At 38.1% G+C, this 18,153-nt stretch overlaps 1 protein-coding gene across 3 annotated transcripts in view; it reads right to left on the minus strand.

Moving 5' to 3' along the window:
* The window catches only part of LOC101397933 (serine/threonine-protein kinase TNNI3K), a 300,070-nt gene that overhangs the window by 40,577 nt on the left and 241,340 nt on the right, over window positions 1–18,153 (minus strand). For all 3 annotated transcript variants that reach the window (XM_004431504.3, XM_087448979.1, XM_087448972.1), the window contains 2 exons: window positions 12,105–12,164; window positions 8,253–8,422 (listed from right to left, as the gene is read on the minus strand). In XM_004431504.3, the coding sequence (XP_004431561.2) occupies window positions 8,253–8,422; window positions 12,105–12,164 (230 nt within the window). The remainder of the gene's footprint in view (window positions 1–8,252; window positions 8,423–12,104; window positions 12,165–18,153) is intronic.

An 18,153-nucleotide genomic window follows, 5' to 3' on the forward strand; every position in this document is an offset into this window, starting at 1 on the left:
ATTCAAAACAAGATAAATAAATTAAACCCATAACTATACAGGACATACTTAAGTTGTAAGATACCAAAGACAAAGAGAAGCTCTAAAAGCAGTTATAAAAGGCAGATTGAAAATAAAAGAAATGATAATTAGATTCACAGGTGAAATTTTAACAGCAACAAGGAAAGTCAGAAACACGTGGCATGCATCTTGAAGGTGCAGGGGGAAAGTAATAAAGACCTCAAATCCTATATCCACTAAAATTTCTTTCAAGAAAGAGGGGAAATTAAGATGTTTTCAGATGTTTACTTCTCTAACAGAGTCATGTTAAAGGAATTTTTAAAGATGCAGTTGAGGAAAAGGAAAATGATCTAGCAGGAAAATGTGAAATCTAAGCATAATTAACAATGAAACAGTAAATATGGTAAGTCTAAATAAACCACAGCTGTATATGACAATAAAATACTATCTAAGCTGTAGAATTAAAAAAATCATTATAAAACTAAAATAATGGACATAAGTATCATATAATTCAGGAGGGAATGATTTGCAACAAAAATTCTCTAAGATCTCTCTTTTGTTTGGGAGTAGGACAAATATATTAAATATAGAATTTTTTAAGTTAAATAATATGTTAAAGTTTCTAGGATACCCACTAAAGAATAGAAAAACAGAGTGCATATTCAAATAATCCAAAGGAAAACAAAAAAGGATAGGGTGAGGGAGGAAAAAAAACCTAGAGAGAATAAAATAATATGGTAGCAATGAATTCAAATTATTTCAGCAATCACAATGAATGTACAATCAATATGACAAAAGGTGTATAAGAACCTCACAGAGAAAATTATAAAATCTAACTAAAAGATATTCAAGAACATCTAAATAAATGCAAAAATGTACTACGTTCATGAAAATGGAAACTCGATATCATAAAGATGTGACATCTTCCCATGTTGATCTATAGGTTTAAAATATCTATAATCAAAGTCTTATTTTTTGTGTGTGGAAAATGTAAGCTGATTATAAAATTTATATGGAAGAGTAAAAAGCCAAGAATAATCAAGAATAGCCAAAATGATACATGCCCTACTAGATATCGAGACTTTTAATAATGCTACTGTAATTAAAATTGTGTTCTATTGACACAAGGGTAAACAACTATCCCAATGGAACAGAACAGGAAAACTGAAAACACACCTAGCTAAATGTAGATCTTTGATATTTGAAAGAACTACTATTACAGATCAGTCAAGAAAGCGGCGCCTATTCTTTTTAGGAAGGAAGGAAAAGAAAGTTCACAATCATTATTGCATGTTTGTTCATCCTGTCTCTTTATACCTGGACTACATCTCCATCATCTGCCTCTTCAATGAAACATTTCTTAACTACCTCAACTCAAAGCAATCTCTCCTTTTTTAAACACACTGGGAATGAATGCATCAATCACTTCTCTCCTCACACTTTTCAGGTACCTACATTCTATCTTTTTGTTTGTTGAAAAGAAATAGGTGGACATTTAATGCCCTAATGGTGAGGCAATGAGGTGGAAAAAAGTTTGAATTAACATGTGTGATTCATTATTTTTGTACAACAATAGATTTGAACTTGATGGGAATGGAGGGGTCAAAAACTCTAAGTGCCAGAGTTTTACTCACTTAAAATGCAGAAATACAAAGCCTGGCATTCACAGCCCAACTAATGATTCCTCTAATTTGTTATAAATAAAAATATTTAATATTCACCACATACAGTTACATTATAAATGAGATACTGTAGGCACTTGAATAAAAACAAAAGACAGTTTCTGTCCTTAAACTACTTATGAGTTAATGGGGAATAAAAAATAAATAATTATAATATAAGACAAAATAATGCAAGTGCATACAGTAGCACAAAGTACTATGGCTTTTGGTAAGGTATGGGTGGGGATGGGGTAGCCCCAGACAAGGCTCTCTCATTAACATAGTGATTAAGCTGATTGAGATATTACTGAAGGCTGATTAACATTTTAACAAGATTGGGGGAGGGGCATCAAGGTTAAAATATAGTTAGGATATAAGGATAGGTTGACAGTAGGTTAAACATAGGGTGTGTATGGGAACGAGTAGAACTTTTAATTTGTCTATACTGTGTGTCACTGGGGATGCTATCACTGTTTTGCGCAGGATAATTCTTTATTATGTAGGATTGTCCAAAACATTGTAGGCAGTTCAACATTTTGGCCCCAGCCCACTAAACATCAGTAGCACCTCCCTAGTCATTGGGTCTACCAAAAAGCGACTCATACAGTTCCAAAAACCCTAGAATGCATTTGAGAAGAGATAGAGTGAAAATATCACTCTGTCTGGAACCACTGGAACGTGTTCAGTGGGAAGTAAAATTGGAAATGTGTATCATTGATCATTTTGGATTCCAGAATGACATAATTTCACTTATTTTTAGAAGCAGTGGAGAATTATTGGTGGTTTTAAAGTAGGCTAATGATATAATTGGAGTTCTACAGAAGGAAAATTATGCTGGCAGTAGAGGGTTAAGTGGATTAGGGCATGGGAAAGCTGAAATGGGAGAGAAGCTAAGGAATTTATAAAGGAAGCAGAGTGGTCAAGGTTGGACACATGACCTGAGGTTAACTCTGTGTGTGTGAGTGTATGTGTGTGTGTATAATGTGTGTGTGTGTGTGAGAGAGAGAGGGAGAGAGAGAGAGTTGGAGCCATGGATTGTATGAAATCACAAGAAAACTCATGAAGAAGAGAGAAGCAAGGTGGGAGGAGTTTAAGGTGCTCATGAGCACAGTGTTGAAACTGATTGTGGTGAGCTGGCAAGAGAAATAAATTGCAGATGAAGAGAGAATTGGAAGAAAAGAGAACATTTAAGGAGCCTGAGGGAAGTTTTAGTATCAAACAAGCATAGAGGAGTGGTGATAGTTTAAAAAGTATTTGACTTTCTCGGTGGCAAGGAGGAGACACTACTGCTGTTACTTGATAAACAATCCTGCTCCACAACAGCAAATGGACGTGACCCCCTCACCGCTCTCTTTTTTTCATTTCTCCTAGAAAGATCAGTTTCATGGTGCTATCATCTTACACAATTGCTTCATTGCAGAAAAACTATGTGTAAATTAAAATTTTATAACTTATACTCAACTGTTGTAGTTGGATTGCATTCTAAGTATACTAGGCAAGCTTTCTGTTTAAAGGAACCCTTTGATGGGCCCTTTTGAAATGTGAAACATTAATTCCAAACGTATCGGTTTTACAGTTCCGATCTCTGGATCTCTGGTTTTCTTCTGGACAGCTAACTAGGTCACAGCGTTCTATTCTCAGAGCCCAGCCCCACACAAACACTAATTAGTTTTCGCATCTGAAAGGTTGTGCATCACTTTGCCATTTCTAAATTTATATGATGTAATCCATGTACAAGATGGGAGATTTCAAACCCTGTGGGAGGAGCAAGCGCCACATGCTTAGTTTTCCAAATATATCTAGAGACATAAAATATTTTAAAAGAGGCAGAATTTCAAGACAGCCTTCCTCAGTCTCAGATTTCATCAATTTGTGGTTTTAGTAGAAATCAGTGAATTTCTATTACCTGTGGAGAAAATATCTGACACAAGTTCCCACCTTGACATTTATTTTGTGAAGGAAAATAATATTCATTAAAAACAAATATGCGAACAAATAACAACCAAAACTCCCATCAAATCACGCATTACAAAACTATAGGCTGTAAACTCCATAACCAAAAATGGAAAAATAAATGTACCATTTTTAAGACATTGTTGAGGGCTCTGAGGCCCAGAATTGGGAATATTCATTAGTCAGGTCTACAGGCCAGATCTTGTACCCTTTATTTAAAAGCATGATGCCAAGCTAAAAATTATACCTTGTATGATTTCAGTGAGTGAGTTAGAATGCCTCTTAGATCAGAGATTACTAGTACATTACAAGGACTTTTGGGAGAGACCATACAGGTAACCAGCCTTCAAAATGATCTCCTTTGGTCACAGCTGCTGTTTCAGAAACCTCTGTTCTCACTTTTCTGTTTATCCCATCAGTAGCATCCCCTTCCCACAGAGTGACTGGCAGGTTAGCATTGCGGCATTCTCTTCTAGCATGCTTCTTATACTTGGATGTATATTCAAATCACCTGGGAAAATTTAAAAGATTCTGATGTGTGGGTGCCACCCCTATTGATTTTGGTTTAATGGTCCTGGGCATTGGTACTTGTAAAAGCTCCCCAGCTGATTCTAATGTGCAGCCAAAGTTGAGAGCCACTGTATTCCAGGCTGTTAAACTCCTGGCCCTCCTGGAGTCAGTCCATCAGTTCCTGTATCCTCAGGCTCCTTGACTTTAAAAACCTCTTGATCTTTGGTCTCACTTGCTCTGTCTTTCGTATACACAAGCTGAAAAAGCAGGCTTGGGAGGAGTAGCTGAATTCTTTCTCTGACCAACTTCCAGAAGAAACTGGAAGAAGTCCAGCAGATACAAGTATTGGCAAAATATATCAAGCTTCTGAAAAGTGCCACCTCCCATGCCAGAGAAATTCAGAAAGCATAGAGGAGTCCTGGGCGAGAATTCCAGCTCTGCCTCCATAAACCTAGGGAAGTTACTTACCCTTTCTGAGCCTCATCCTCATATAAAAATTGGAATAGCTGCTTCCTAAGGCTCACTTAGATGACTATTCAGTGTCTAAAATAGTGCCCAGCATGCAGGAGATGCTCAATAGTGATAGCTATTTAAATGGAAAGAATAGAGAAAACAGTTGAAGCTTGTTCACTGTTTATGCTCCAAACTAATGATAATTAAGATTTATTGAGTGAATTTATCCAATCCTTTATCTACGAAACAAATAGTTATTGCATATTGACTTTATGCCAATTACACTGCTAGATACTAGGGATACTGCTATAAATAAAACAGACGTGATTCCTATCTTGGTGCATCTTACAGCTTAGCTAAATGCTTTACCTATTTCTGGAGTTGTTTTCAAGCAGTCCAAAGATTGAGCTTGCTAGAGGGATGGTACAACTCACAAACTGACCTTCAGCGCATGCTTACAGCACTCACGGTGTATTAAGTTGTTAAGAGAAATTTGAACCAAGTACACAGACAAACACTTATCAGAGTTCCATAACCCTTGTGAAGGGCCAGGAGGGTATAAAAAGCCTTAGGAGAATATCAAAGGGAGCATCTCAAAAAACTTGATGGGTTTTTCCCACTCCATTTGGGTGGTTTTATGAGTAGTGGTATACCTCTTTGGGTTCTTGAAGGCCAGAGAAGCCATGTTCCCTCCACCCTCAACTCACTCAACTGGGAGGGCTGCTGGGCCTCCCACGCTGTGTGGCTATGTATTGTAAGTTGTGTGACTTACCTACACTATAGGTTCTTGTATCTTTTGCTTGGGTCTGCTGGCATCTTTCAATCAATCACTCACACCTGTGACAATATTGTCTCTCTCAATAACAATCTTAAGAAGTGGTATTATTATCTGTGTTTTACATATAAGACTTAGGTAACTTGCCCAGGGTCATTGAGCTGGTCAATGGCCAAGCTGAGATTGAACATCCAATCTGTCTGACTCCACAACTCATCCTCTTAAACCTCTGCCTCAAGAGGACACCTGCCTCAGGTGCTTTGGAAATATCAAAATCTGACTGTTCAGGGAATTCATTTTAAAATCACAAGTAAAGAATAAGAAGAGCAGATGGAACTAAAAGATGATGCTGTGACCGAACCTAATCTAATCTTGGCCTATGAGCCCCTTATGAAATTAAGTGAGAGACTGGAAGCCAGTAAAGAATTGTGTCCAGTTGGTCTGGTTATCAATCAAACCTGCTGATACTTAATTTCATGACATTCTGTAGATTAAAGTCTTCATGATTCAGATTCCCATCTCTTCATAGCTGCAGCTGCAACTCTTTTGTCAGACCAGGAATATAATAACTATGGCTAAAAAGGCAACAGTGGCAATTTGTAGATGGTATAAGATCCTTTCTAACTCCAGATAATCTTTCTCTACCTTCAACGTAAGAAATTGTACTCAGATGATGGAGTGTGTGAGTGTGTTTACATATGCGCGTGTGTGAGTGCGCATGCGTAACGGCTCAGGTGCAAATGCTTTGGAGATCATGTGGAAGGACAGAGACATTAAGCCAGTCATTTCTGATTTTCCATGGGTTGCAGTATGCACTTTCTAGGGTATCCATCGAGCTCATATAAGTGACTGCCTTTTCTGCTCCCCAGCCAGAACAGGGGCCCCTGGAAGCCATGATCATATTAATGAAATATGACCCCACTTCCATTCCAACTATGTTTGCTTAGACCAGAGGTGTCCATTTGATCCAAAAAGGGCCAATTGTTTTCTCTCTCGTGGCAGACTGCATTTATTCCTAATTTATTATGCTTTTTGTATCTATGCCCTTTGCCACGTGTCTTTGCAGTTCCTCCCACTGGAGCTTGAGTATATTTTCTCTCCCTATTGAAGTTAGACTCGGCCACGTGACTTGCGCATGGAAAGTCACAGGATGCAACTTGAGCAAAAGCTTTAAATGTGCATGTGAAGTTGGGCTTGTCTCATTGAGTTCCTAGCCTTTGCCTGTGAGAAGAACATGCCTTAAGTAGCTGCTGGTCCAAGGAGGGGGAGAGATACATGGAGCAGATCTGGATACAGCCTGCAGCTCAGAGTCAAGCCCACCTAAAACCAGCCCACAGACACATCAGCAAGAAATAAATGCTTATGGTTATATATTCTTAAATTTGGGTGGGGGTTTATATAGAATTCTTATGGCAATAGATGACTGATGTATCTCTCCTTGAAACTTGACAATTAAACTGAGAGACAAACAGACTATCTATTGGGAACTGGGGCATGCAAACAGCAGAGCTCACTATAGAAGAATGCTGAACTTTTTTTTCTCTTTTACTAACTTGCCCCTTTGCTTAAATTTTTTTTTTTTTTTTTTGGCTTTTTTTCATTGAGGTGAAGTTCACATAACACAAAATTAACTGTTTTAAAACGAACAATTCAGTGGCATTTAGTACATTCACAATGTTTTGCAACTACCACCTCTATCTAATTCCAAAATATTTTCATCACCCCAAAATAAAACCTTGTACTCATTAAGCAGTTACTCCCAATTACCCCCTCCCCCCAGCCCCTGGCAACCACCAATCTGCTTTTTGTTTTTATGGTTTTACCTATTGCTATGGATTGAGTTGTGTCCCCCTTCCACCAAATTCATATGTTGAAGCCCTAACCCCTTATTTGACTGTATTGGAGACAGGGCCTTGAAGGAAGTGATTAAGGTTAAATGAGGACAGAAGAGTGAAGCCCTGATCTGACAGAACTTGTGACCTTATAAAAAGATGGAAAGACACCAAAGCTCTCTCTGCCATTTGAGGGCACAGTGAGAAGGTGGCCATCTGTAAGCCAGGAAGATGGCCACCTATATGTCCCACCAGAACCTGACTGTGCTGGCACCCTGATCTTGGACCTTCAGCCTCCACTGTAAGAAAATAAATTTCTGTTGTTTAAACTGTTCAGTATACAGTATTTTGTTACGGCAGCCTGAACTGTGCGATACACCTATTCTGGATATTCATATAAATAGGGTCATGCAGTATGTGACCTTTTTGCCTGGCTTCTTTCATTTAACATGTTTTCAAGGTTCATGCACCTTGTAGTATGTATCATTCCTTTTTATGGCTAAATAATATTCTATTGTATGGATACCACGTTTTGTTTATTCATCTGTTGATGGATATCTGGGTTATTTCCACCTTTTGGCTATTATGAATAGTGCTGCTATAAACATTTGAGTTCAAGTATTTGTTTGAGTCCCTGTTCTCAATTCTTTTAAGTATACACCTAGGAGTGGAATTGCTTGGTCATATGGTAATTCTCAGAATTCTGAACTTTTGGTGCTCAGATCCTCAAAGATGTTTCTTGGTTCCCACACATGGAATTCTTCCTTGAGGTCCATAGATAACCCCAGAATACTTGGAATAAATTCCTTTTGTTGCTATAGCTAGATGATTCTTGTTTTAGCTAGAGTTAATTTCTGTTACTTGAAACTTAAAGAACCTAAACTAACAGACAATAAAATATCTAATTTTTGGTCATAATATTATAAGGAAAATGGGCTCAGAACTCCTGTTTCAAAGTTTGCCACAGGGGTGGTAAATCCCCTGTCGATACTAATCAAGTCAGGTGACTATCTTGCTGAGATTCTGGAATCTGACTTGACTGTAGACTGCTGCTTAGATTACACTTACCTCTGGGACCAGGCAGCATAGGACCTCGCATTTAGAGCATATTCCAACTCAAAACGACTCCGTAAAGCTGCCACATGACTCCGGCCAGGCCCTCCCCGGCCCACCAGGCAATCAGAAGAAGAGGAAGGCGAGAGAGACCCACTGCTGTTACTGGATGCAGGAGACATCAGCTGAATGAAGGAGGGGCAGTGTCAATCCTTTAATAAATTCAAAGGCTTAAAGGCATAGAATAGAATATGCACTTATTTTAACTATCTATTTTAGGATTTCTCATATTTTAATTTCTATTCATCTCAGCTTGCTTCTGGCTTTTCCTTTGGGCCTCTGATAGCAACACCTAGCTAGCTTGATTTACTTGTTTGACCCAGTTCTATGCTGAGAGCTGGCCCATTAAACTTATGCTCATCTTTCAGAAAACACAGTAGGCTCAAATCAGATTTACAAAATAGGTATTTAGAAGGTTATTATTTAATGGTTAAAAGATTCTCTACATTTTCCACTGATTCACGGCAGAGTTCCTTTAAATTGTAGTTTAAAATTATTCCCTTTACATGAGATTATTCCCTCTACATAAAGTGGATTTTGGATTAATGCACACTTTTCCAAGAATACATCCATTTTATAAAATGAAGGATGTTTTACTGTCTGGCAAGTGTGAAGACTAAATAGAGTTGTTGTGAGAGAATTTTTAAAAATAGTTACAAATGGTTAAGTATAGCTAAAAAATGGAGTATGAGAGAAGAAAATGAGAAAGACAAGAGGAAAGATAAAAAAGTAGTTTTCTTGAATTTTTGACAACCTTGCTGTTTATGTACTCTACCTAAACCAGTCGAGAATGTTAATGTTTTCGACATTATAATTTCATTAGACATGTAGACAGTAGACTTGGTTTTAAAAAAATAATTTATGTAAATTCTACGTTCTTCATAGTAGCCAAGACATTTCTATGTAAAGCTCTGAGAATCATGTGATGTCAGTGTTAAAATGAACCTTCAAACTCGTCAACGATTGAATCTCTTCTGTGCATCCTTTTCAAGTCAGCTATGCAGGCTGATGGGGAACCTCCAGTGATGGGGATCTCATTGCCTCCAAATCCGTTCATTTATCATAGGACAGCTCTGACCATTAGAAAGTTCTTCTTCATAATAAACCACATCTATTATTGCACTTCATTCCCATCTGTTGGCCCACAGAGAACAAGGCCAATCCCTTTGCCATACGATAGTTCTTCAGATGTTTAAAAACAGCTGTTGGACTCATTCTAATTTTCCTTTCTCTGGGACAAGCATCCTTGGTTCCTCTAATTGATTCTCACATAATGACTTTACATTCATTCACCTTTCTGATCACTCTTCCCTACAATTTGTGTCCCAGTTTTAATTATCCCTTTAAAAGGACATAACTGGGTACTATTGTGTTTGGCTATCTCAGGACAGAGAGGAATGATTACATCCTTTTTTCTGTAGTAAGACAGCTACTTCATATTCTAACTCCCAAAGAGCTTATTATCCACTAACATTCATGATGCTCCTGAACTACATCGCCACCATTTGATACTTTTACTCTTGTTTCTTTGACTCTGGTGAGTGACATTATATTTATTCTTGTTAAATTTATTCTTGTTAGACATGTCATACTACTTTACGCTACAAGATATTCTAGAATCCTGCTTTCGAATATTTGCTGTTGTGGGAGATCAAAATTGGCCACACTGAAATATATCTCTTTACCTTGATTATTTTCTCTGATGGACATTTGACCTCCCCCAAACTGCCTAAAGAATTTAACATAGAAGACCTGTTCCAAGAAGGAGCCACTATTCGATGATGGCTGTATTATAATGTAAAATAGATGTTACAATAGGAAAGGCACCAAGCCCATTTTATCAAAAATTCTGTCTCTCCCTGGCCACATTCTCTAGGTGGCCCTACAAAGAGTTGCCAGACAAACATTTACATTTATAAGGGAAATCTCCATTTGTAAAGGTATCTCCCTCTCTGTACTGAGAAGAGGAGGGATGACTTCATCTCTAGAAACTTATCAATGTGGAAGGCGAGGCCTTAAATCTGCATACTCTTGTTTACTGTACTTTTCTGGTAATCTCCCATAGCTGTCTCGCCCCCACCCCCAACATCCTCCTTTGTCTACCTGAATATGCTATTTAAGGTGAAAACCTTCGACATTTGTCAAGAAACTCAGTTTCCCTGGCTTCTCCCATATATACATGTTATTAAACTTTGTTTGATTTTCTCCTGCTAACCTGCCTTTTTAATTATTTGGCCAGCCATAAGAATCTTAAGCAAAAGGGCAGAGGAGGATTCTCCCTCTTCCCCAACACTGTCTCTCTCAACTTTGTTATATCTGCAAATGTGATGAGCAGCACCCTCTTGACCTTGGTCTAAGCCAGTGACTAAAAACTTGAAGAATGGAGAGAATAGAGCCTTATGGAACTCTGCAAGTCAAGCCCCTTAAAGCTGATTCTGGTCCATAAATTAATGCAACCAAGTCCAGCAAATTCTCTTTGCACATAGCCCCATAGTTATTCATCTTCTCCTCTAGGGGAGACTGTGTTAAGAGGCTTGGTCAATATAACAAGACAAGCTACTTTAGCAGATCCTACCATTGTCCCTGTTTCTGGAATCCACTCTCTGATCTAACTGGATGTATCCCCAGACTTGGAGCAACCTTGCCCTGTCAAACACAAAGGTTCAAAGTGAGAGGATACTTGGAACTCAAGCCTTAAAGGCATCTCCCAACACCCAAGGCCTCCGGCAGATGCTCTGGTTGGTAAGGGCTGCTGAAGTCCCACCAAATAGACACCTACTTCTCTCCACTTTGTATGTTTCAGGACTGACGAGAGATGAAAGGAAATTTTACATCTAAAGACTGAAACTTCCCTCTACATAAAAGGCTTCCTCTTCAGAAGTTCCAATAAACAGTCATGAGACAGAGCCACTCACTGCAGGATGCAATTGCAGACCCGGAACTCTTTTCCAATAGACTAGGTTCTGGCAACTCTTAGTTGATATTTTTTTAAGAGAACTTGCTTTGAATGGTTCCACTTTGGGATTTAGTTATACAATCTCAGGTTGATGCTCTTTCCCCCTTTTTTGCCCCTTCCCTTCACATGCACATGTATATGAGACTGTGTGCCATGTCCATCCCCCTCTCCTAAGGCACTCATTTGCATTTGGGAATATATTACTATTTTCGAATTAGTGCTCATATTTTAGCTCCCTTGACTATCTTCAAATGCTATCTCCTGACCAGGTGTATAGAAAATTAAGGCGATTATAGAGAAAATTCAAGCAAACAGCTCCTTGATATTAAGGGAAGATGATTCCATTAGCCTGATTACCAACACATCTTACTTTATGCAACATATGTGTGGTATAAAAGCAATGCCTCCCAATTAATTTAGGCAATAATTTTAGTGAAATTTTCTTTTTCTTAAACATAAATGAACAATGCTTAATATTTTAGCTTATATTTCACCGTATGTAGGAACTTTTGTATGTATAGAAAAAACTGATTTAACTAACTACCTTCTAACATTGTTATATTTTCAAATTCTTACGTAACAATTTTTTAAGCGGGGCGTGCCTGTGTCCATTTGCCCACCTGATTATTTGTTAGAAGGGCCCAAATTCACTCTGAATTTGCCTTTGCCCCTATAGATGCAGTCAATTCTGCTCCACGCTAGGAACTGAAAGAACAGAGTAAAAATGTGAACAGAGTTACGGACACTCACGCTTACTTTCTCTCCGTAAGCACCATCTTACCTACGTTCCCCAGCAGCCGTGGACAGTCACAGCTTTTCTATGCACATATTTCAAAAGCTCAAGTTCTTACCTCAATGTTGCAAAGACACTCTTCTAACTTGGTAACAACTTCAGAAAATTCTGGTCTTCCCTGTAAATAAAGAAAAGACTTTTTTCCTAAAGAATAAAAGGGAGGCAACTCTTTGGATTTTAAAATTGGGTATTTGCATTTGTAAAGAATGAGATTAACAATAAAGTATATTTTCATTTAAAATACACTTGTATTGAAGTATTAATTGAATGTTCATTTGCTGCTCAGGGAGGAATGTTGAGTCTTCCTCTGATAAGAGTTTTAAGGCAGAATTTGCAACTACATTCAGATAATGAAAAAGTGGAAAAGCTTTAATTAGCTTTGCATGTTTTTAAATGGCAGGTTTTTCTCTTCAAAATGAAAGAATAAAAGTGAATACTAAAAACTATTAACTATCTCAGTGCCTTATAATATACTGTACAATGTATCTGTAGGAAAAGAACTGCTAAAGCTAATTATAAAATTAGCTTCACTTTGAAAATACCATCTCAGATGCAAAACTAAGATCAACAGAAACCTCATGACTATGCCCTATTTTAGGGGTTAAGATAAGCTTTTTATCTTCAAAAGCTGCCATTAAAGATATTGTTCATTATGAACCTCTGTGTCAGATGAGTTTGGTTAAAAAAACATGTATTCTATTGTATGCTGATTACATTCCAAGCTTTGTTCTAGTTGCTAAGGATATAAAAATGATTATGGATCTATGGAAAAAACTCTTGGAATTTTAGAAAATGTTGGTCTCTTCTGAAGAAATTATATGCCTCCTTTTGTCAGATCCGAAGGACTACATAAACCACCATTTCTCCCTTTATGAAACTTTCACTGCCAGGAGGTGGATAACCCAATTTAACATTCAGGTGCAGGAGCCAACTAATTTAGATTCTTAGTAGAACAATTTCTATCTTAATATCTAGGCCTCCCCTGAGGACACTGCTTTCCCCAGAGCCCTCTCAAATGGAAGCTGTTTTCTCGCCCATATTCCTGGTACCACTAGGTTGGTGGGGATGGCGGTGGTGAGTGGGGGTCTGTGTCTTCCTTACTGTCATTGCAATTTCCAAATGGTTTCTCCTCTAAAAACCACCAGCTTATCAAACTAGTCTGCTGAATCACTCTCCCACATTCTTTGAAGGTTCTAGCTTTTGGCTCACTGTCCTCATGTTCTCTAACATCTCTCAGTGCTTTTATTATCCAAGTAGATAATCATTACAAAGGTCTGACCTCTGGGTTTCTTTGTCTCATCTTCTGCAATAGTCTTACCCTTCACCCTCCCTTAGTCACTTAGCTCTCTGGTCATACCCTAGACCCCGTTATTAACAATGCCTGCAACCCCTCCATGCTCTCCAGCCTCTCAGTTTCTATCAGGGCACTTTCTGGGCTCTATCTCCTTTCTTTCTAGCTCACTTCTTTTAGAACTCTGACTCCAACAATCTTTGACCACACAAACCATCTTACCATTAAAAAAAACCCAACTTTTTATTGTGAACATTTTCAAATATACCCTAAAGTAGAAGAGAATAGTACAATAAACACTCATGTATATATCACTCAGCCTTAAAAACCATGTTTTTCTTAATATTGATCTATCTATCTATCTATCTAGCTATCTAGCTAGCTAGCTAGCTATCTATCATCTATTGTCTAATCTATCCCCCCTATTTTTTTGTTCATATTACCATCTTTTCACTGTCATTCACTCACCTCATTTCTCCCCTTACTTAGTTTAGATTTCATTGGCAATCATATCTCTCCCTTCCACACAGCCTCAACTCCCTTGCCCTACCATGCATTTTGTGCACTATTGGAAAAATCCCAATCTTGATTAAATTCATCCTGACTGGTCTTACTTCAAAATCATGACCCTCTAACCTCAAGTGGACCCTCAGTACTGCCTAGAGAAGCTATTACATATTTCTAGTTTACTTTCTCTCTCACAATCCAGATGGCTATTTTGTACCTTTTCCTCTTTCCTCAAACCTCTAGTTCCCACTACATCAACCACCCACCTATGTCTAAACCCATATAATCTGCCTTCACTCCCATTTCTATAGATGAACTCTGCCTGATTCTATCTGAGGCCAAGTCCTTCAGTGTGTACTAATCTTATCCCTGTTAATCTACTCAAGGACATTGCTCTAACAAAAACTCTCCCTTCTATTTTTTTGCATCATCAATAATCTCTTTGTAGTGTTTAATCCATCAACATACAGACATACTATATTCTCCCATTTTAAACAATAACAAAATAAAACTCTTGACTCCACTTCTTCCTCAAGTTACTACTCCATTTCTTTATTCACCAAAATTGTCTGAAAAGTTGCCTAAATTTGCAGTCTCTTATTCTCCTCCTTCCATTTGTCCTCCACCCCAATCAGGCTTTCTTCTACAACACTGCTGAAACTGCTTTCGTCAAGGATACAAAGACCTACTCCCTTATTGCTAAATTCAATGGTTAAGTCTCAATGCTCATCTTACTTGGCACAGCCTTAAATATAAATAATCATTCCTTTGTCCCTGAAACATTTTTCAATTGAATTTGAGGTCACTATATTCTTATTATTTTTCTCTTCTCTCACTTGCTATTTCTCAGTCTCCTCTTTTAGTTTCACTTCTCCTCTTTATCTTTAAATTTTGGATTGCACCAACTCAGTTTTTGAGTCTCTTCTCTTCTCTATAGAGTTAATGTGTGGAGGATTTAATTCAGTCTCATGACTTTAAAAAACAACTCCCAAATGTCTACATCTAGCCAGTACTCTCCCTTGAACTCTAAACTCATATATGCAATTTCTTGTATTTATAATCTTCCCTTCTTCAACAAATAGCAACTCCATCCTTTCACTTGCAGAGGCCAAAAACATAGGGTAATCTGTGATTTTCTCTTTGTTGTAGTCTTGCTTCTAATCCACCAGCAGATCATATTCATTCTGCCTTTAAAATGCATCCAGAATCTGAATAGGCAAGTAGCATTTATATTGGATCAACCTTCCCCCAGATAACAACTGTAAACTCTGGACTAAATGTAAAAGACAGCTTCCTGAAGGCAGGAGAGAGTGAACAAAAGCAGGCAGATTGTGGAGAGGAGTCACTCAGAAGAAAGGAGGGGCATGGGGTAAGTTTCCTATCTTTTCTTTTCTTTTCTTTCTTTTTTTTTTTTGGCAACATTTACCCTGAGGGCAGGCCCCAGCTCCATTTTAGGAAGCAATTAAAATTCTGATGGAAAGCCTGCAGGGTTGCTTGCTTGAAGAACCAGAGGACAGAATTCAGGACAAACAGAGTGATTAGCTATGGTTTTGTAATGAATTATCACAAATTCAGTGGTTTAAAACAACACCCACTTATTATCCCACAGTTTCCATAGGTCAGGAGTCCAGTACAGATTAACTGGGTCCTTTGTTCAGGGTCTCATCAGACTAAAATCAAGGTGCCAGCTAGCGCTGTCATTCTCACCTGAGGCTCAGGGGCCTCTTCCAAGCTCACTGGTTATCAGAAGAATTCATTTCCTTGTGGTTGTATGACTCGGGTCCCTGTTTTCCTGCCAACCTGCCAACCGTTGTCTAGGGATGACTCTCAGCTCCTAGAGGATGCCCACAGTTCCTGGCCACACGGCCCCTACATGCAGTTCACAACAAGGCTGTTTACTTTCTTCCTGACCAGCAAGGGCGTGCTCTCTAACTTCTTCCTCTGTGACCAACTGGAGAAAAATTCTCTGCTTTTAAAAGGCTCATCTGATTAGGTCAGGCCTACTCTTGATAATCTTCCTTTTGCCATATGAGGAAACATAATTATGGGAGTAATATCTCATCATATTCACAGCTTCTGCCCACACTCAAGGGAAGGGGGTTTTCCTGGGCATGTACACCAGGGGGCAGGAATCTTGGGGGCCATCCTAGAATCCACTTATCACACATAGACACTAGAAAATGAGAGGAGATCCTGGAAGGAGAGAGTCTGAGAGAGGGAGCCACAGAATCTGCATATAAACTCTTTCTAAATCTCTGGCTGACCTCTGAACCACATATGCATGGGGCAGACTCTAAGCAGCCCAGGTGGGCTAAGAAGAAGTGAACTGAAATTAGATCTTTCGCTCAGTGCAGGACATTGTTCTTACTATTTTGTCAGACTGGAATTACCTACCTCTTATTATCTACCTGTGGAGATCCTCTGCCCTCTTCAAGGCCCAACTCACAAGACATATCCTTGTAAAGTTTCTAAGTGATTCCACAAAGTAATTTTTCACTTTTATCCAGATTTACTTTACTCTTCCTTGTGTTTTAACTAGGTATTTACATGTCTATATCACTAGCTAGAAAGTGCTTTGAGGGTAAGCAATGGTTTATTTACTCCTGTATATCAAGCATGTTGCAACGCACAGCATAGCTTAGTTGAGCTCAAATTTGTTACATTAAATTACATCACGATAATAAAAAACTATCTAGAATCTGACTACCTCTCATCCTTGTCTAAATCATCATCATGTCTGGCTTGTATTATTATAATTGCCTTCCCACTACTCTTGCTGCTTCTGTTCTTTGTCTATTAAAAGTATGTTCCCAACAAGGTAGTGAACCCACAGCTAACATCATACTCAATGGTGAGAAGCTGAAAGCTTTTCCTCTAAGATCAAGAATAAGACAAGGATGCCCACTCTCACCACTTCTATTCAACATAGTATTGAAATTCCTAGCCTGAGCAATTAGGCAAGAAAAAGAAATAATAGGCACCCACATTACAAAGGAAGAAGAAAACTGTCACTATTTGCAGATGACATGATATAATATATAGAAACCCTAAAGATTCCACCAAAAAACTGTTAGAACTAAAAAACGAATGCAGTAAAGTTGCAAGATACAAAGTCAATATATAAAAATCTGTTGTGTTTCTATACACTAATAACAAGCTATTGGAAAGAGAAATTAAGAAAACAATCCCATCTACAATTGCATCAAAAAGAATAAAATGCTTAGGAATAAATTTGTCCAAGAAGGTGAAAGACCTGTACCCTGACAACTATAAGTCATTGATGAAAGAAGAAGGCACAAATAAATGGAAAGATATTCTGTGCTCATGGATTGGAAGAATTAATCATGTTAAAATGTTCATGCTACCCAAAGCAATCTACAAAGTCAATGCAATCCCTATTAAAATTCCAATGTCTTTTTTTACAGAAATAGTACAAACAATCCTAAAATCTGTATGGAATCACAAAAGAATAGCTAAAGCAATTTTGAACATGAAGAACAAAGCTGGAGGCATCACGCTCCCTGATTTTAAACTATATTACAAAGCTATGGTAACCAACGCAGCAGCCAAAAGAATCATTTCAAAATGTACTACAGATCAAGTAATGCCAGTTGCAAAAGCCTCCAATTACTCTCATTTTGGATAAACACCAAAGCCCTGGCATTCATCTGTAAGGCATGCACAGCCTGCCCTGCCAGTCCCTGACCTTCTGCCCCTCTGTCTACTTGGCCATGCTGACGTCCTCAGTCCGAGCACACCATGCCTCAGGGACTTTGCATTTGCCATTCTCTCCACCCGCACTGCCCAGCACCTTCATCTTCTCCAGGTCTTTGTTCAAATGTTACTTTATCTGAGTTTTTCCTTATCCATCACATTTAGAGTTCCCAAGCTAATGCTTTCTACTCCTTTCCTGTTTTATTTATTCCGTAGCTTATCATCAGATGACTTAATACATATTTTCAATTTTATCTGTTTATTGTTTACATCCTTTCATAGAATGGCCACCCCATGAGGGCAGGGACTCATGGTTGTCCACTCCCCCACCCCCAGGGCCTTGAGTAGCGCCTGGCCTACCGAAGGTGTCCAAGACATATTTGTTGAGTGCAGGATAGTATTAATGATTTTATGTTTTATTTGTATTTTATTTCATTCTCAAACTATCTTATTGTATGGGTAGAGGGTTTTTATTATAATTTGCTTCAAGTTTTTTTAAAAATTAATACATTATAAATGAATGGGCTTTTTTTTAAAACATTAAATCCAAATGGTGTTAATTTTTCATTGGAAGGCTGAAAAAATATCAAAATAA

This window comes from Ceratotherium simum, chromosome 2, assembly GCF_057802395.1.
Source record: "Ceratotherium simum simum isolate JZ-2026a chromosome 2, ASM5780239v1, whole genome shotgun sequence".
Lineage (NCBI taxonomy): Eukaryota > Metazoa > Chordata > Mammalia > Perissodactyla > Rhinocerotidae > Ceratotherium > Ceratotherium simum.